Source organism: Scyliorhinus torazame, chromosome 9, assembly GCF_047496885.1.
Source record: "Scyliorhinus torazame isolate Kashiwa2021f chromosome 9, sScyTor2.1, whole genome shotgun sequence".
NCBI classification, from domain to species: Eukaryota; Metazoa; Chordata; class Chondrichthyes; order Carcharhiniformes; family Scyliorhinidae; genus Scyliorhinus; species Scyliorhinus torazame.
This window is the reverse complement of record NC_092715.1, coordinates 262,115,234-262,135,532: the sequence shown is the minus strand read 5'-3', so window position 1 is coordinate 262,135,532 and position 20,299 is coordinate 262,115,234. Positions and strand designations below refer to the sequence as shown.

Genomic DNA, 20,299 nt, shown 5'->3' with positions numbered 1-20,299 from the left:
CAAAAAAGGTCAGGTGGGATTACTGGGTTACAGGGATAGGGTGGAGGTGTGGGCTTAAGTAAGGTGCTCTTTCCAAGGGCCGGTGCAGACTCAGTGGGCTGAATGGCTTCCTTCTGCACTGTAAATTGCTATGATTTTAAACTCAGATCCATTCTTCAAAAGATAATCATTTCATTAGAAATGTTCAGTATGGATATAGTTTCTCCTCCTGGACTGAGATGCGAGCACTCATGATTTTACAGGCTTTAAGATTAGATTTTAACAGCTTCCAGTTCTTGCCTTGGGCTTGCACTCACTTATTGTGAAACTTCGTCATTTTTAGTTCAGCTCCTGGAATATTGATGTGGTTGTCGGTGTAGTGGTGTTTTAGTGCAATTGGTTATCCCAGATGCCTTAGTCCATTGCGCTTTGCCGAATCTGTACTGCTCCAAAATGTATTAACCAGATTAAAATCACAACTTTGCCTTCCTAAAATAACCCTCTAGAAATGAGCCCAGCACAGGACCTCATTAAACTGCACCAGCATTTTAGGTGGTGTATCGAAACAAAGTTCAGTTTTGTAGCAAATTATCCAACTTCCGAGACTTCCGGTGGCAGCTATGAGGGAATAGGTCACATACTTGGTGGCTCCCGCTCTGGCTGGGCTTTTGGACCTTTTTTCCTGACTTCTCTGTGGTTTTCAGTCTCGACTTGGAAAGGGCGGACATTTAAGTACTGGATCCACACAGTGATGCATGGAATGGAGAAACCCAAGGGACCGCAAGGGAAGAAACAGAAAGATAAGCAAGGGCTGGATAGAAGTGGCTGCTGAATTTAACATAGCCGAGGTACGGACCCCTGCTGCGACGGCCCAGCCATCGATGGAGGAGCTGATGCAGGTCATTCAAGAGGGCTTCCCCAGACAGAAACGAGATTGTCTCGACTCAATAAAGGAGTTGATTGATCGGATTGAACGGAGCCTGGATGCCCAGGATCAGACGATCCAGAAGCTGGGGAAAGTGCTGGCAGACCAGGAGGAGCACCAAACGGTGGTCGAGCTGGAGGTGGGGATGCTGAAGGATCAGCAGAAGAGGCTGTTAGAAAAAGGGGACGAGCTGGAGAACAGTGCGCGCCAGCAGATTTTGAGAATTGTCGGTCTCCCTGAAGAGGCTGGTACCGCTTTTGTGGTAAATATGTTCCAGAAGCTTCTGGGGGAGGGGGCTTTTCCTCGGCCGCTGGAGGTGGACAGGACGTACAGGGCGATGGTGAGGAAGCCACGGCCGGGGAACCCCAAGGGCAATGGTGGTGCGGTTCCACAGATTTCTGGATAAGAGTGTGTCCTCCAATGGGCCAAGCGTACCAGGAGCTGCAAGTGGGACAATAGCATATTGTGTGTCTATCAGGACCCGAGTGTGCAGGTGGCCAGAAGGAGGGCAGGCTTCAGGCAAGTGAAGGAGATCATGTTTAAGAGGAAAGTGAAATTTGGGCTCCTCTACCCGGCGTGCCTCTGGGTCACCCATGAGGACCAGCACCACTACTTAGAATCACCCGAAGAAGCGATGGACTTTGCCAAAAAGAGTCTGGCGCAGAACTGAGAACTTTTCGGACTTAAAATGCAGTTTCTTTCTCTTTTCTGAGTGATGTATATATGGTTTGACTGTTGTCCTTTCTTTTTTGTTCGTCTTTGAAGTTCGGGTGAAGATGGGGGAAGTAAAAGATATTCGGTCGTTGTTGGGTTTTTTGGTGTTTTGATGGGGGCTATGTTTTATTTAATATTATTTTAATTTGCACTATTGAGGGGTGTGGTGTGGGGGTCTCGGTCTGTCTCCTATGGTAATTAGGAGATTGTTCGGTTTTGATGAAGGAAGTGGGGCAATGGGCCGGGCTGGGGGGGGAGGGGGGGGAAGAGTGCCACCAGGTGAGCTGGTGTGGGGGTGTATAGAGTGATGTTGCTGGGGGGGGGCGGCATCTGACGAGGGAGGGACTTGGGTCTGGGGGCTTCCTGGAGGCAGGCAGTTGGCGACGCGACGCATGGGGAGGAGGCAGGCCCAGAAAGGGAGGCTGATCGTTTGGGAGGGGCACAGTGCCCCCCAACCAGGCTGATCACCTGGAATGTTAGAGGGCTGAGTGGGCCGGTCAAGAGGGCCCTGTGTTCTTGCACCTGAGGGCTCTGAAGGCGGACGTGGTGATGCTGCAAGAGACGCACCTGAAAGTGGCGGATCAAGTTAGGCTGAGGAAGGGTTGGGTCAGTCAGGTCTTCCATTCGGGGCGGGATACCAAGACGAGAGGGGTGGCGATTTTAATTAATAAGCGGGTGCAATTCCAGGCGGGCAGTATTGTTTCGGACGGGGGGTGGTTAACGTCTATGCGCCAAAATGGGACGATGTTGATTTCATTAGGAGGGTGCTGGGGAAGATACTGGACTCGCACAAGCTGGTGATGGAAGGGGATTTTAATACGGTTACAGATCCCGGCCTGGATTGTCGTGCTTGAAAACGGGGAGGGTGTCAGCGATGGCAAAGGAGTTGATAGGGTTCATGGAGCAGGGGGGGGGGGGTAACATCTTTTTTTAAAACGACCCATGGAGGTTTAGACAGCCGACGGCTAGGGAGTTCTCTTTCTACTCGCATGTACAGAGTGTATTCCCGGATCGACTTTTTCATTTCGAGTAGGGACCTGCTGGCGGGGGTGGTGGACACGGGGTACTCGGCCATCACTGTCTCGGACCATGCTCCACATTGGGTAGAACTGCAAGTCAGTGAGGAGAGCTTCCAGCGCCCACAGTGGCAATTGGACGTGGGCCTGTTGGCGGATGAGGCGGTGTGAGAGAGAGTAAGAAAGTGTGTGCTGGACTACCTGCAGGTCAATGACACAGGGTGGGGGGGTTTCAGCGGTGGAGGCAGTGTTGAGAGGGGAGTTGATTTCAATCCGAGCTCAGAGACAGGACGGATAGGGCAGAGACGGACCGACTGATCAAGGAGATCCTACGGATAGAGAGGAGGTATGCGATGACGTCAGGGGTGGAACTGTTAAGGGAGTGCCAGAGGCTGCAGGCGGAGTTTGGGGTGCTGTCCACGAGCAAGGCAGTGGAGCAGCTTAGAAAGGCGAGGGGGACGCTGTATGAATATGGGGAGAAGGCCATCAGAATGCTGGCGCAGCAGTTGAAGAGTGAGGTGGCCAGGGGAATTGATAAGGTGGACGACGGGGATGGGAACCGAGTAGGGGATTCAGCTGGGCTAAATAGGGCGTTCAGGGGTTTTAATAGTGGACTTTACCGCTCAGCCCGAGGGGATGAAATGCTTTTTAGACGGGCTGACAGGGTGGGCAGGGAGCAGGTGGGTGAGTAGGGGGCTCCGAATAGGGCCGAAGAAATCTCTGAGGGCTTGAAGGCAATGCAGTTGGGCAAAGCTCTGGGGCCGGATGGGTTCCCGGTAGAATTTTACAAGAAATTTTCAGGGATATTAGGGCCGTTGCTGGTTAAGATTTTGAACTAGGCGAGGGATAGAGGGGTGCTGCCCCCGACGATGTCACAGGCCACCATTTTGTTAATATTGAAGCGGGACAAAAACCCGGAGCTGTGTGGGTCCTACAGGCCGATCTCGTTGCTCAATGTGGACGCTAAGCTGCTGGCCAAAGTGTTGGCCTCCAGAATTGAAGATTGTGTGCCGGAGGTGATTATGGAGGACCAAACCGGATTTGTCAAGGGTAGGCAGTTGGTGGCCAATGTTAGAAGGTTGCTTAACGTGATTGTGATGCCCCCGGAGGGTAGGGAAGTAGAGATAGTTGTGGCCATGGATGCAGAGAAGGTGTTTGACCGGGTAGAGTGGGACTATTTATGGGAGGTGTTGGGACGCTTTGGGTTTGGTAGGGGCTTTAGGGACTGGATCAGGCAGCTGTACCAGGCTCCGGAGGCTAGTGTAAGGACAAACAAGTCAACCTCTGACTTTTAGGCTGTATCGGGGGACACGGAAAGACACGGATGTCCCCTCTCCCCGCTGCTGTTTGCGCTAGCCATAGAGCCACTGGCAATTGCTCTGAGAGCTTCCAGGGACTGGCTCGGGAGAGGGGTGGGGGGGGGGTGGGGGGGGCGGGGGGGGTGGAGCATAGTCTATCGCTGTATGTGGATGAGTGGCAGATCCAGGGTCAGGGATGAGGGAGATGATGATGATTCTGGGGGAATTCGGCTGGTTTTCGGGATACAAATTGATTATAAAGAAGAGTGAGATGTATGTAGTCCAGACAAGAGGGTCGGCTCAGGGAGCTGCTGTTCACGTTAGTGAGGGACAGCTTTAGATATCTGGGGATACAAGTGGCGCAAGACTGGGGCCGGTTACACAAGTTGAACTTGGCCCGGCTGGTTGAGCAGATGAGGGGCGAGTTTCGGAGATGGGATGTGCTCCCGCTGTCACTGGCGGGGAGGGGGCAGACGGTTAAGATGACGATATTGCCGAGATTTTTATTTGTGTTCCAATGCCTCCCGACTTTCATACCGCGGTCTTTTTTTAAAAAAAAAAGAGGATCAACAAAATCATTTTGGCCTTTGCTTGGGCGGGTATGTCCCCACGGGGGGCTGGCCCTGCCAAATTTTAATTATTACTGGGCGGCCAACATTGTGATGATAAGGAAGTGGGTGGTGGGGGCGGCTTGGGAGCGGCCTCATGCAGGGGCACCAGCTTAGGGGCGCTGATAACGGCACCATTGCCATTCCTGCCGGCGAGATATTCCACCAGCCCCGTGGTGGTGGCGGCCCTGAGGATCTGGGGTCAATAGAGGAGATTTGTTGGTGCAGTGAGGGCGTCGGTTTGGTCCCCAATATGCAACAATCATCGGTTCACTCCGGGGAGCTTTCCTAGCTTAGGGGCGCTGGAGGAGAAGTTTGGGCTGGCAGCAGGGAATGATTTCAGATATCTACAGGTGCGGGACTCTGCGCAGGCAGGTACCATCCTTCCCAGTCCTGCCACGAAGAGGGATTCAAAATAGGGTAGTGTCCAGGGGATGGGAGAATCTCGGACGTCTACAAAGAATTAACAGGGGCGGAGGAGATGCATACAGAGGAGCTGAAGCATAAGTGGGAGGAGGAACTGGGGGGTGAGATGGAGGATGGCGAGGAGCTGAGCAGGGTCAACCCGACCACTACCTGCGCAAGGCTCAGCTTGATCCAGTTTAAGGTGGTGCACCGGGCACACATGACAGCGACCCGGATGAGTAGATTTTTTGGGGTGGAAGACAAGTGTGTCAGATGTGCGGGTGGACTAGCGAACAATGTCCATGTGTTCTGGGCATGCCCAAAACTTAGGGGACATTGGCAGGGGTTCGCGGACGTCATGTCCAGGGTAATGAAGACAAGGATGGAAATGAGTGCAGGGGTAGCGATCTTTGGGGAGTTGGAGAACCCGGGTGTTCAGGAGGAGGGAGAGGCGGATGTTCTGGCTTTTTCCTCCTGGTAGCCTGGCGACGAATACTACTGGCTTGGAGGGAGTCTAGGCCTCCGAAGTCAGAGGCCTGGTTAACCAACATGGCGAGCTTTCTTGGCCTGGAAAATATCAAGTTCACCGAGAGGGTCGGTGTCAGGGTTTGCCCGGAGGTGGCAACCATTCATTGACTTCTTCGCGGGGAATTAATCATCAGCAGGGGGGGACGGGGGTAGTATAGAGTCAGGGGTTAAATAGGCAGGCCTTGGAGGGACGGATGTTTTTTGATTACTGTTCTTTGTACTCTTATTGTTTTTTTGTACTGTGGTTGTTTGTTATGCCAAAAACACCTCATTAAAAATTGTTAGTTAAAAAAAAATAATTATCCAACTTACCCCAGCATCATCCACACCCACTTTGTAGAAGATCACATGAGTATATTTTATTGCAAACTCCTGGGAGGAGAAAAGACAGTAAATGATCCAGTTAATATGGTGTTCCAAATTACCACACCCCGATATTGCTGTTCCTTCACTGGGTCAAAAACCAGAACTCCCTTCGCAATTGTACATACATGATGTGGACTGCAGCAGTTCAAGGTGGTGACTCACCACCACCTCATGGGGACTCCAAAATTGAAATCCTTTATATAAACATGTGAAGATTGGTTCCAGCACTGTCCTTAAGCCATGGCACTTTCTTCCCTTTTCATTCCTGCGTTCTTTGGTTTTGAAGCCAGTTAATTTTCTGTTCTGTTACTTGCGCACCAAAATGAGCACAGACTTTATTCATTAATCTATTGATTTGGGAAGGAAGTTAGAAACCAGCGTCTTATCTATTCCATGTCCACCAACTCTTCTGTGTCTTATTAGTTAGTGTATCATGGGACAATTTATGATAGACCTTTTGGGAAGGCAGCCAATAAATTACATCTGCTGCATTATGTACTTAAAAAAAAAAAGTGGTCAAGCAAGACTTTTCTTCTTGAAAGCTACACCGACTGAACTAGCAGAAATGCTGCCATCTCTTGCTTAGCTAGTGTAAAATTGGTCTGAAAAAAGGTTTAATTAGTTTATTTAACAAGTGCTCTTTTCACTGCCATGTCCACATGCCTCCTTTCCTCCAATAAATACAGTATTTTTGGTGTTGACAATAGTAGGTATTTTTGGTGTTGACAATAGTTGTTATCTATGTTAGTCATCAAGGATAGTCAGGCGGACGGGCAGCACGGTGGTGCAGTGGTTAGCACTGCTGCCTCACGGTGCCGAGGTCCCAGGTTCGATCTCGGCTCTGGGTCACTGTCCATGTGAGTTTGCAAAGTCTCCGTGTTTGCGTGGGTTTCGCCCCACAACCCAAAGATGTGCAGGGTAGGTGAATTGGCCTAAATTGGAAAAATTAATTGGGTACTCAATTTAAAAAAAAAACGGATAGTCAGGTGGATAAAACGCATTGTTAAGAACCCTGCTGATATTAGATGCGAGGTTATCCCATAACCTAGAAGGATAACTTTTGAACACTGGCTTGTAAATGTGTATTTTGCAATTTGATACGAGGAGAAAGGTCCAGTCTTGCTGTTGACATGCAAACAAAAGACTTCACACACACTTGGAACCCTGAGAAGAGCCCCTTTTCCTGAATCAAGATCCTATGTAGCAGAATTTTTCAAAGTGTGGGTTGCAACTAATCGGTGGATCACAGGTGGATGTCGGAGTGATTCGTCGCAGTGTTCCGGATCACCAGAGAAGCGCCCAACGGCCGCTACTGGATTATGAGAATGGCGGCCTCCGCGCCTTTTAAATAAGGAAGTAAGACAGTATTGCAGTCTTCTGGCCACAAGTGGCAAAGTGAGCATCTCACATTCCCTACAGGTACACGTGACGTCAGGCGCCATGTGCCATGTAAGTGCTATTAGTCCACCCCCAAAATTTAAGCCAAAGAAAACTAAAACCATGTTCCCCTCTCTCCATTTTGTCCCCCACATCTCTTCCGTTTGCTAGCCTCCCCTCTAGTATGGTGGCCCCCACCTACCCAGTCCCCGTGCATCCAACAGATCATAACCCTACCTTTCCATCTTTTAACCCCCCATATATGAGCTCAAATCCAGAACAAAGATCCCCAACATAAAATAGGAGAGAACGATAAAGGAAGAGGAAAAGAAAAAGGCAAAGAAGCATCAACCTCGCTTCCTCCGGAGCATCCATGTAAAGCTTAGTTTTAGTACATGATCCACAGTAGAGTTGAATAAAATTCCCCTTGATTTCATGCCTTCCTTGTCTATGATGTGGAGATGCCGGCGTTGGACTGGGGTGAGCACAGTACGAAGTCTTACAACACCAGGTTAAAGTCCAACAGGTTTGTTTCGATGTCACTAGCTTTCGGAGCGCTGCTCCTTCCTCAGGTGAATGAAGGGGTCTGTTCCAGAAACACATATATAGACAAATTCAAAGATGCCAAACAATGCTAGAAATGCGAGCATTAGCAGGTGATTAAATCTTTACAGATCCAGAGATGGGGTAACCCCAGGTTAAAGAGGTGTGAATTGTACCAAGCCAGGACAGTTGGTAGGATTTTGCAGTCCAGATGGTGGGGGATGAATGTAATGCGACATGAATCCCAGGTCCCGGTTGAGGCCGCACTCATGTGTGCGGAACTTGGCTATAAGTTTCTGCTCGACGATTCTGCGTTGTCGCGGGTCCTGAAGGCCGCCTTGGAGAACGCTTACCCGGAGATCAGAGGCTGAATGCCCTTGACTGCTGAAGTGTTCCCCGACTGGAAGGGAACATTCCTGCCTGGTGATTGTTGCGCGATGTCCGTTCATTCGTTGTCGCAGCGTCTGCATGGTCTCACCAATGTACCACGCTTCGGGACATCCTTTCCTGCAGCGTATGAGGTAGACAACGTTGGCCGAGTCGCACGAGTATGTACCGCGTACCTGGTGGGTGGTGTTCTCACGTGTAATAGTGGTATCCATGTCGATGATCTGGCACGTCTTGCAGAGAATGCCATGACAGGGTTGTGTGGTGTCGTGGTCACTGTTCTGAAGACTGGGTAGTTTGCTGCAAACAATGGTTCGTTTGAGGTTGCGCGGTTGTTTGAAGGCAAGTAGTGGGGGTGTGGGGATGACCTTGGCAAGATGTTCATCGTCATCAATGACGTGTTGAAGGCTGTGAAGAAGATGACGTAGTTTCTCCGCTCCGGGGAAGTACTGGACGACGAAGGGTATTCTGTCGGTTGTGTCCCATGTTTGTCTTCTGAGGAGGTCGGTCCGGTTTTTCGCTGTGGCGCGTTGGAACACCACCACCAAAATGGACCCCATCAGTCTCGCCGCAGACACGGAGGAATTCATCAGGCGAATGAGGCTCCGGGAATTCTTCCACAGACCCCAAGAGGCCAACAGCGAACCCAAGCAGACTACCAATGAACCGGAACAGCAGACCGAGAGATCTGCGGTGCGGCTACCGAAGAGGAAAGAGTCGAATTGGACCCCTCCGGAAGGCCGCTGCCTTAGACTCGACATATATGCTCAAGCCGTCAGGAGTCACGTCAGTGCCAGATTCATCAGTCGCATTCACAAGACAGCCCCGAACGTCACCCAAGCACAACGCAATGCCATCCGCGCTCTCAAGACCAACCACAGCATCGTCATCAAACCAGCAGACAACGTGGGGGCCACTGTCGTACTGAACAGAACGGACTACTGCAAAGAAGTATACCGACAACTGAACAACCAAGAACACTACAGACAGTTACCCGCAGATCCGACCAAGGAACACATCCGCCAACTTAACAGACTGATCAAGACCTTGGATCCAGATCTTCAGAGCACCCTACGTGCTCTCATCCCACGTACTCCCCGCATTGGAGATCTCTACTGCCTCCCGAAAATACATAAGGCCAACACACCAGGCCGCCCTATCGTTTCAGGCAATGGGACCCTGTGTGAGAACCTCTCTGGCTACATCGAGGGCATCTTGAAACCCATCGTACAAGGCACACCCAGCTTCTGTCGCGACACGACGGACTTCCTACGGAAACTCAGCACCCATGGACCAGTTGAACCAGGAACATTCCTCGTCACAATGGACGTCTCGGCACTCTACACCAGCATCCCCCATGACGACGGCATTGCTGCAACAGCCTCAGTACTCAACACCGACAACTGCCAATCTCCAGACGCAATTCTGCAACTCATCCGCTTCATTCTGGATCACAACGTCTTCACCTTCGACAACAAGTTCTTCATCCAGACGCACGGAACAGCCATGGGGACCAAATTCGCACCCCAATACGCCAACATCTTCATGCACAAGTTTGAACAGGACCTACTCACCGCACAGGACCTTCAACCGATGTTATACACCAGATACATCAATGACATTTTTTTCCTTTGGACCCACGGCGAAGAATCACTGAAACGACTACACGATAACATTAATAAGTTCCATCCAACCATCAGACTCACCATGGACTACTCTCCAAAATCAGTTGCATTCTTGGACACACTCGTCTCCATCAAGGACAGTCACCTCAGCACTTCGCTTTACCGCAAACCCACGGATAACCTCATGATGCTCCACCTCTCCAGCTTCCACCCTAAACACATTAAAGAAGCCATCCCCTATGGACAAGCGCTCCGTATACACAGGATCTGCTCAGACGAGGAGGAGCGTAACAGACATCTACAGACGTTGAAAGATGCCCTCGTACGAACGGGATATGGCACTCGACTCATCGATCGACAGCTCCAACGCACCACAGCGAAAAACCGGACCGACCTCCTCAGAAGACAAACATGGGACACAACCGACAGAATACCCTTCGTCGTCCAGTACTTCCCCGGAGCGGAGAAACTACGTCATCTTCTTCACAGCCTTCAACACGTCATTGATGACGATGAACATCTTGCCAAGGTCATCCCCACACCCCCACTACTTGCCTTCAAACAACCGCGCAACCTCAAACGAACCATTGTTTGCAGCAAACTACCCAGTCTTCAGAACAGTGACCACGACACCACACAACCCTGTCATGGCAATCTCTGCAAGACGTGCCAGATCATCGACATGGATACCACTATTACACGTGAGAACACCACCCACCAGGTACGCGGTACATACTCGTGCGACTCGGCCAACGTTGTCTACCTCATACGTTGCAGGAAAGGATGTCCCGAAGCGTGGTACATTGGCGAGACCATGCAGACTCTGCGACAACGAATGAACGGACATCGCGCAACAATCACCAGGCAGGAATGTTCCCTTCCAGTCGGGGAACACTTCAGCAGTCAAGGGCATTCAGCCTCTGATCTCCGGGTAAGCGTTCTCCAAGGCGGCCTTCAGGACCCGCGACAACGCAGAATCGCCGAGCAGAAACTTATAGCCAAGTTCCGCACACATGAGTGCGGCCTCAACCGGGACCTGGGATTCATGTCGCATTACATTCATCCCCCACCATCTGGCCTGCAAAATCCTACCAACTGTCCTGGCTTGGTACAATTCACACCTCTTTAACCTGGGGTTACCCCATTTCTGGATCTGTAAAGATTTAATCACCTGCTAATGCTCGCATTCCTAGCATTGTTTGGCATCTTTGAATTTGTCTATATATGTGTTTCTGGAACAGACCTCTTCATTCACCTGAGGAAGGAGCAGCGCTCCGAAAGCTAGTGACATCGAAACAAGCCTGTTGGACTTTAACCTGGTGTTGTAAGACTTCGTACTGTTCCTTGTCTAGAGCCGCCTTGACCCCGTTAAATCTGCCCCTTCACTTTTCCATGTTTGTGCCCCAATTTGGCTGGACTCGGACCACATTCCACTCGCAGGTGCTCTTTTGTCTGCCTCGCCCAACGCAGAATTTTCTTATCCAGGAATCTGCGTAGACATACCACCATTGCTCTCGGCTGCTCATTGGCCTCTTCCACAGTGCTTTGTGCACTCGGTCCACCACGGTGGTGGTGGTTGGGGGGGTGGGGGGGTGCGGGGAGAGAAATCATAGGCCTTCTCCCACATTAAGCTTTTCAGTATACACGCAACGCATCAGTGGCCTGCAACCCTCGATCCCTTCCGTCAGTTCTCTACCTCCTTGCATAGCTTCTTTTGACTCCACTGCCAAAGGTGATCTCCACCTCCAACAAGACCAGCTGATCCTCTTGGTCAGCCACAGACTCCTTGAAGCCATGCTCTTTGGGTTTCCAGCCTTTGTTACATCCTTTCAACTGCCCCCTGTATCAGGTCAGTTACCCTGGTAAGATCTTCCGATGTTTCAATCCTCCGTTTCCGAAATTATTGCATTAAAAATTTGACCAATTGGTCCGTCGGCCACTGTGCCAGAAGTGCTGTCTAGGAGCCCGACACCATCGCGCTTTCAGGTACACTTGGAAGATCACCTAGTCTGTTTGTTGCTGCTTCCCCCCCCCCCCGCCCCCCCCCCCCTCCATACTTCTTGGTCCGGTAAGAAGCAGACATGCCCCGGTGGAGAGTGTCTCACATCTGTCACTTCCGTTGCTTTTTCCTTCATCGTTTGTCTGCTTAAGTGGGTGTTCGGGGCCAAAAAGCGCTACCTCGTGTGGAAACCAGCAAATACGTGACCACCTACGTGGACGCCACCGGAATTTTTTTTTATTTAAGAAAAGAAATTTAAAGTGCAGAGTTCTTCTTTTGTCCCAATTAAGGGACATTTTAGTGTGGCCGATCCACCTACCCTGCACAATCTTTGGGTTGTGCGGGTGAGACCTACGCAGACTTTGGAGAATGTGCAAATTCCACACGGGCAATGTCCCAGGGCCGGGATCGAGCCCGGGTCCTCTTGGTGCCGGGAGGCAACAGTGCTAACCACTGCACCACCTTGCTGCCCTGTAACCTTTGGAAGTGAGCCTCTGCCATTTTCCCCTCTGCAGAGGCACGAGGAACTTTTGAGTCCGACGATGATCCCTTGCCCGGCTTCTGCCCAGTATTTTATTTACCAGACATTATTCATGCGAGGAATCTTATACCCTCACAGTACATCAATTTCCTCCAAATCATCAATTTCCTCCAAAGGATCACCCATAAAACAAGGAAAAAAAGGGGCCAAACCAATTACCCTGGTGGGAGCCTCATCACGTTATGACGGTTCACCACATAGCCACCACCGGAAATCCCTTCTTCCATTTTCTAGCTGCTGGCAAGCAAGGCAAGGTGACTGTGAAGCAGAATCATTTTCTTACAAGTAAGAGATGGCAGGATCTCACAACAGAATCTGGAAAGCAATACTCAGGAGAGGACAGGACAGCAGTGCTATTGTTAGCTCTGTATAGAGCTCCACAGCCTCTGGTTAACAGCCTACAAAAAACTCAGGAACAAAGTAGTATAAAGATGATTTATTGAGGTATGGTTTTGTCCATTGTGAAAATCCCATGAGTGTTCTACGCAAGTACCTAATGGCAAACAAGAGAAGATTCAACTTCGCTCTAATCGTCTAAGAAAGAGATTCCTTTTGAGGTTGAGTACCAGAATCAATTATTAACTTACAGCTCAGTACGAAGTCTTACAACACCAGGTTAAAGTCCAACAGGTTTGTTTTGATGTCACTAGCTTTCGGAGCGCTGCTCCTTCTTCAGGTGAATGAAGAGGTCTGTTCCAGAAACACATATATAGACAAATTCAAAGATGCCAAACAATGCTAGGAATGCGAGCATTAGCAGGTGATTAAATCTTTACAGATCCAGAGATGGGGTAACCCCAGGTTAGAGAGGTGTGAATTGTCTCAAGCCAGGACAGTTGGTAGGATTTTGCAGGCCAGATGGTGGGGGATGAATGTAATATGACATGAATCCCAGGTCCCGGTTGAGGCCGCACTCATGTGTGCGGAACTTGGCTATAAGTTTCTGCTCGGCGATTCTGCGTTGTCGCGGGTCCTGAAGGCCGCCTTGGAGAACGCTTACCCGGAGATCAGAGGCTGAATGCCCTTGACTGCTGATGTGTTCCCTGACTGGAAGGGAACATTCCTGCCTGGTGATTGTTGCGCGATGTCCGTTCATTCGTTATCGCAGCGTCTGCATGGTCTCGCCAATGTACCACGCTTTGGGACATCCTTCCCTGCAGCGTATGAGGTAGACAACGTTGGCCGAGTCGCACGAGTATGTACCGCGTACCTGGTGGGTGGTGTTCTCACGTGTAATAGTGGTATCCATGTCGATGATCTGGCACGTCTTGCAGAGATTGCCATGACAGGGTTGTGTGGTGTCGTGGTCACTGTTCTGAAGACTGGGTAGTTTGCTGCAAACAATGGTTCGTTTGAGGTTGCGCGGTTGTTTGAAGGCAAGTAGTGGGGGTGTGGGGATGACCTTGGCAAGATGTTCATCGTCATCAATGATGTGTTGAAGGCTGTGAAGAAGATGACGTAGTTTCTCCGCTCCGGGGAAGTACCCACTACTTGCCTTCAAACAACCGCGCAACCTCAAACGAACCATTGTTTGCAGCAAACTACCCAGTCTTCAGAACAGTGACCACGACACCACACAACCCTGTCATGGCAATCTCTGCAAGACGTGCCGGATCATCGACATGGATACCACTATTACACGTGAGAACACCACCCACCAGGTACGCGGTACATACTCGTGCGACTCGGCCAACGTTGTCTACCTCATACGCTGCAGGAAAGGATGTCCCGAAGCGTGGTACATTGGCGAGACCATGCAGACGCTGCGACAACGAATGAACGGACATCGCGCAACAATCACCAGGCAGGAATGTTCCCTTCCAGTCGGGGAACACTTCAGCAGTCAAGGGCATTCAGCCTCTGATCTCCGGGTAAGCGTTCTCCAAGGCGGCCTTCAGGACCCGCGACAACGCAGAATCGCTGAGCAGAAACTTATAGCCAAGTTCCGCACACATGAGTGCGGCCTCAACCGGGACCTGGGATTCATGTCGCATTACATTCATCCCCCACCATCTGGCCTGCGAAATCCTACCAACTGTCCTGGCTTGAGACAATTCACACCTCTCTAACCTGGGGTTACCCCATCTCTGGATCTGTAAAGATTTAATCACCTGCTAATGCTCGCATTCCTAGCATTGTTTGGCATCTTTGAATTTGTCTATATATGTGTTTCTGGAACAGACCTCTTCATTCACCTGAGGAAGGAGCAGCACTCCGAAAGCTAGTGACATCGAAACAAACCTGTTGGACTTTAACCTGGTGTTGTAAGCCTTCGTACTGTGCTCACCCCAGTCCAACGCCGGCATCTCCACATCATAACTTACAGCTGACTAAGGACAGAACGGTGGCGCAGTGGTTAGCATTGCTGCCGCACAGCACCGAGGTCCCAGGTTCGATCCTGGCTCTTCTCGCCCGTATTTACGTGGGTTTCTCCCCCACAACCCAAAGATGTGCAGGGTAGGTGGATTGGCCACGATGGGGTATCGCGGTAGCACAGTGGTTAGCACAGTTGCTTCACAGCTCCAGGGTCCCAGGATCGGTTCCCGGCTTGGGTCACTGTCTGTGCGGAGTCTGCAAGTTCTCCCCGTGTCTGCTTGGATTTCCTCGGGTGCTACCGTTTCCTCCCACAGTCCAAAGATGTGCAGGTTAGGCTATGCTAAAAATTGCCCTCAAGTGTCAAACAAAGGTTAGGTGGGGTTATGGGGATAAGGTGGAGGTGTGGGGATAGGGTAGAGGTATGGGTTTAGGTTGGGTGCTCTTTCCAAGGGTTAGTGCTGACTCGATGGCCTCCTTCGGCACTGTAAATTCTATACGTTGCCCCTGAATTGGAAAAAATGAATTGGGTTTTCTTAAAATTTATATTTTTAAAAACTTACAGCTGACTCCAAGTGAAAAAACACTATGCTGCTGTACCTGACCTGTGATAGCACATGAAAAGCATGCCAAAAGCCTGCGAAGCTGTCAGCATTCTGAAGTAGCATCCTCCCGGGATTATCCAGTGCTAAATACATTTTTTTGTTGATTCCCTTCACGACAACCTACATGAGGGGTTGGATTTTCCATCTCAAAAAGATTTTTAAAAATAAATTTAGAGTACCCAATTCATTTTTTTCCAATTAAGGGGCAATTTAGCGTGGCCAATCCACCTACCCTGCACATCTTTGGGTTCTGGGGGCAAAACTCACGTAAACATGGGTAGAATGTGCTATCTCCACATGGACAGTGATCCAGAGCCGGGATCGAGCCTGGGACCTCAGCGGCGTGAGGCAGCACTGCTAACCACTGCGCTGTGCTGCCCTCCATCTCACAAAGGTGAAGGTGGCACTGAAGTCTGCACCCGAGATGTACATTGCCCACTCCTCCCGTGAACCTGATTGAAGTGAGATCATGAGGACCAAGCAGGCTCTCCTTTCGCATTAAAGGTATGCAAATGTGGCGTGCATCGCAAAGGTTGGTCAGCGTAGGTAGTGAAGGTCGGCCAGTTGGCTAAAGTGGGTCCTCGGAAAATAAATTTGAAAAATACTGCCATATATAATGAGGTAAGTCCCAACAAATAGTTACCACCCACAAGTTAAGACAGTTTTTCAGTGGTTCGGTGTAGGGTCTCAATGAGGGTTGCAAAGAACTTAGAAGTCTGTGCTTTGGGAGAATTCTGCTTACCAGTTGACCATGGCTGTGTTTGTGACTGCTTACCAGCTCCATCCCCTCCAGTACAGAGTTAACCCTCTTTCATCCCATTCTTCAAACTTAACCTTTATGTATCCCATTCTTATTTACCTCAAAAATGCCTTGAAAACATCTAAAACACAAAGCAGCTGTGCGGTCAAAATATCTTGGCAACTATTTTAAGTCTATAGGGGCTACAAAATTGCAAGGCTGTTTGGAGTCAATCCTGGACTGCTAGAAGACTGTGGACAAAATGGTCAGATGAAGCAGAGTGATCATTCAGGAACTGATATTTGGGTTGGGTCACATTTGTGCCAAAGATCACTTACCAAGTACTCACCTCAAATTTTGGTGCGATCTCTTTACAAGGTCCACACCATTCGGCGAAAAAGTCAAGCACAACTAACTGGTCTCCAGCCTGCTTCAGCTTAGCCTCAAAATCTTCCTGAAGAATTAGAAAATATTTTACTCATTAAAATGTCATTAATTAGATTAAAATACACAGTTTCTCTCTGTAAAAGGAGAGAATTGGAGTCTGGTGTAGTGTTATTGAGGGGATGGCCTGTATATAAAGCTTCTCCCCAGCCTACAGGTCAGGTCTCCTCAGGGTTTCAGCAGCCCTTAGAAAGTCAGTCTCCATGGGTAAAAATTAAAAAAAGAGACAAGTTTTCCCAGCGGAACAGCCCAAGACCAGACTCCATTCCGTCTCTAGGAACACCACAAGTGGGCAGAACATACTAGCTCACCCACACCCAAATCCACCCTTAGCCACAACCCTTTTCCCAGTCAGCATTGCAGCATGAAGATACCAAAACATGTAGGAAGTAGGCTGTACAAATCAACGGGCATTTGTTTGCAATGACTCACTTCACAAGAGTCGGACGTTGTAGAGAAGTATAAAAAGTTAATACGTGAAACTGAAATAAACTTTGACAAAAAAGGGTCACCTGGACTCGAAACATTAGCTTTTTTCTCTCCCTGCCAGACCTGCTGAAATTTTCCAGCATTTTCTCTTTTGGTTTCAGATTCCAGCAGCCGCAGTAATTTGTTTATATATGGAAATAAACTTGCTTTGTTTTCCAAATTACCAGTATGTAAAAAATGTTCTGAGTCACAGCCAGAGATACCATTTAAAATTATTGGACTAGATTAACAATAATTCCAGAGAGACTGTGCGGGTGCCTTCACAAAGCGCCGCTTTAACCTTATAAAAAGGACCCACTCATGTGGGGAAAAAGGCAGCATTTTTCCTGCTCTAAACAATCGACATCATTGCAAAGAAAAATGTTCACCTCCTCACTGGAGTCAGTGCCTCTTAATAACCAACTAGAAATTGCAATTGTTATACACTTATTAAAAAAAATAAATTGCAATTGTTATACACTTATTAAAAACGAAGCACTGGGAATTGCAGCTAAACTATTTGTTCCCAGTTTGCTCTCAATATATAATAACCTGCAAATTCAATTTGAGGTTAGGATTAGAGGGCAGCTCAAATTTAAATGACAACGCGAGAGCTTTTCCCCACTCGAACATTCATGACTTGTTTTGGAGGTTTTAACAGGATTCTGGACAGCTTTGTCTCTGATCAATGTTCCAGCAAACCTCCCGCCTCTTTATGTCCCCACCCCGACCCCGGTCACCCTCCCTGGTCTATATTTGTGGAATTAGTCAAATCATCTTCCAGCATTTCAGTCCATTAAACAAAGTTATAGCTTTCTGAATGGAGTTTAAACTCATTGTTGAGGCCGTTGCAGAATTAATTATTCCTGCTCAGGGTCTCGGGAACAGTTTTTTGGGTGGGTGGATGAGGGGGTCACCAAGATGTTTGAAATCAAACGAGAGTTAAACAGCCGAACGTCACGATCAGATGTTCACGTGTAAAAAGGCTTGAGGTTTGGAAAGAGGGGCGTCATTCTCCGACCCCCCAGAGGGTCGGAGAATGGCCGTTGGCCGCCGTGAATCCCGCCCCGCCGGTTGCCGAAGTCTCCGAAGGGAGAAAAGTCGGCGGGGCGTTAATGGCGCCGCTGCCGCGGAGAATGTCACGGGTCTGCGCAAGGCAGCCGATTTTCGGCCTGCCGATATTCTCCCTTCCGGATGGGCCGAAGTCCCGTCGACGTGATGACCGTTCACGTCGACGTGAATCAAACCTCCTTTTCATCGGCGTGACCCTGTGCTCCAGGGTCACGCCGACCAGCGTGGAGGTGAGTGACGGCCTGGGGGGTTGGCTCTGGGCAGGCAATGGCGTGGCCGCAGTCTGATTGCGTGAGGAGAGGTGTGTCTCGGGTTGTGTGTGTGTGTGTGCGGCCGGGTGGGGGGGTGGTTAGAGTAGGCTGGGCTCCGGGGGAGTGCCGGGAGGGGGTCCGTGCCGGGGTGGAGGTTGGGGGGGGGGGTCCGTGCCGGGGTGGAGGTTGGGGGTTGTTGGGGGGGGGGGTCCGTGCTGGGGTGGAGGTTGGGGGGGGGTCCGTGCTGGGGTGGAGGTTGGGGGGGGGGGTCCGTGCCGTGCCGGGGTGGAGGTTGGGGGGGGGGGTCCGTGCTGGGGTGGAGGTTGGGGGGGGGTCCGTGCTGGGGTGGAGGTTGGGGGGGGGGTCCGTGCTGGGGTGGAGGTGGGGGGGGTCCGTGCTGGGGTGGAGGTTGGGGGGGGTCCGTGCCGTGCCGGGGTGGAGGTTGGGGGTTGGGGGGGGTCTGTGCTGGGGTGGAGGTTGGGGGGGGGTCCGTGCTGGGGTGGAGGTTGGGGGGGGGACCGTGCCGTGCCGGGGTGGAGGTTGGGGGGGGGGGGTCCGTGCTGGGGTGGAGGTTGGGGGGGGGGTCCGTGCTGGGGTGGAGGTTGGGGGGGGGGGTCCGTGCTGGGGTGGAGGTTGGGGAGTTCCGTGCTGGGGTGGAGGTTGGGGGGGTCCGTGCCGTGCCGGGGTGGAGGTTGGGGGTTGGGGGGGGTCCGTGCTGGGGTGGAGGTTGGGGGGGGTCCGTGCTGGGGTGGAGGTTGGGGGGGTCCATGCTGGGGTGGAGGTTGGGGGGGGGTCCGTGCTGGGGTGGAGGTTGGGGGGGGGTCCGTGCCGTGCCGGGGTGGAGGTTGGGGGTTGGGGGCGGGTCCGTGCTGGGGTGGAGGTTGGGGGGGGGTCCGTGCCGTGCCAAGGTGGAGGTTGGGGGTTGGGGGGGGGGGTCCGTGCTGGGGTGGAGGTTGGGGGGGTCCGTGCTGGGGTGGAGGTTGGGGGGAGTCCGTGCTGGGGTGGAGGTTGGGGGGTGTCCGTGCCGTGCCGGGGTGGAGGTTGGGGGGGGGTCCGTGCCGAGGAGGGGGATGGGAGGGCAAGTGAGTTGGTCCACTTGGCCATGTGCCAGCCTCCAACAGTTGGACCCATGCGGTCCATGCCACCTGGCTGGGGGGAGGAGGGGTTATGGGCAATGATGACATGTCGTCGTTCCCCTCCCCCCCACCAGGCCGTCATGTTTTCAGATCATCCAGCGATGTTGGCCGCCGTGGTGGCAGCTGCTCATGTCTATGTTGCCCTGGATGAGGAGGAGGAGGAGGAGCGTGCCAGAGAGGCGGCGCAGGCTGCCGCAGAGGGGCAGGCGGCAGCCGCCCAGGCTGGAGGGACACCTGACCGACAGGACGAGGAGGGGGAGGAGGACGTCGCGGCCCCACGGCAACGGAGGCACCCGAGGGCGCCCCGTGTGTACCGGCCCCGGCAGTCATACCAGGACCTCACGGACCGGGAATGCAGGAGGAGACTCCGGATGAGCCGGGAAACCGTGGCACACATCTGCCACCTGCTGGCACACCTGTCACCGCGTGGCACTGGCGGGGGACACCCTCTCCCCGTGTCCGTCAAGGTTACGGTGGCCCTGAACTTTTATGCAACGGGGTCATTCCAGGCACCGAGTGGGGACCTGTCCGGCATATCGCAGACATCGGTGCACCGGTGCATCCGGGCAGTGACAGATGCCCTATATGCCATGGCGCACCGCTACATCCGCTTCCCCGTGGACCGGGCCAGCCAAGATGCCCGGGCCGTGGGCTTCTCTGCTGTGGCCGGGTTCCCCATGGTCCAGGGCGCGATCGATGGGATGCACGTCGCCGTGCGGCCACCTGCAGATAACAGGGCCGTGTTCACTAATAGGAAGGGGACCTATTCGATGAACGTACAGGTGGTCTGCGACCACCGCATGATGATCCTGCACATCTGCGCCCGTCACCCAGGCAGTGGACACGACTCATTCGTGTTGTCGCGGTCATCCATCCCCGGCATGTACGAGGGACGCCATCCCCGGCTGAGGGGCTGGTTGCTGGGCGACAGGGGCTACCCATTGCGATCGTGGCTGATGAC

The 20,299-nt window shown here is 51.7% G+C and overlaps 1 protein-coding gene and 1 long non-coding RNA gene across 2 annotated transcripts in view; one reads left to right on the top strand and one right to left on the bottom strand.

The window, feature by feature from the left end:
* Positions 1-20,299, bottom strand: part of LOC140429852 (uncharacterized) — an 85,891-nt gene that overhangs the window by 11,174 nt on the left and 54,418 nt on the right. The window contains exons 3-4 of the mRNA XM_072517339.1: positions 16,318-16,410; positions 5,786-5,845 (exon numbers count right to left, since the gene is read on the bottom strand). Coding sequence (XP_072373440.1) covers positions 5,786-5,845; positions 16,318-16,410 — 153 coding nt within the window. The remainder of the gene's footprint in view (positions 1-5,785; positions 5,846-16,317; positions 16,411-20,299) is intronic.
* Positions 1-20,299, top strand: part of LOC140429855 (uncharacterized) — a 141,367-nt gene that overhangs the window by 108,767 nt on the left and 12,301 nt on the right. The window lies entirely within an intron of this gene.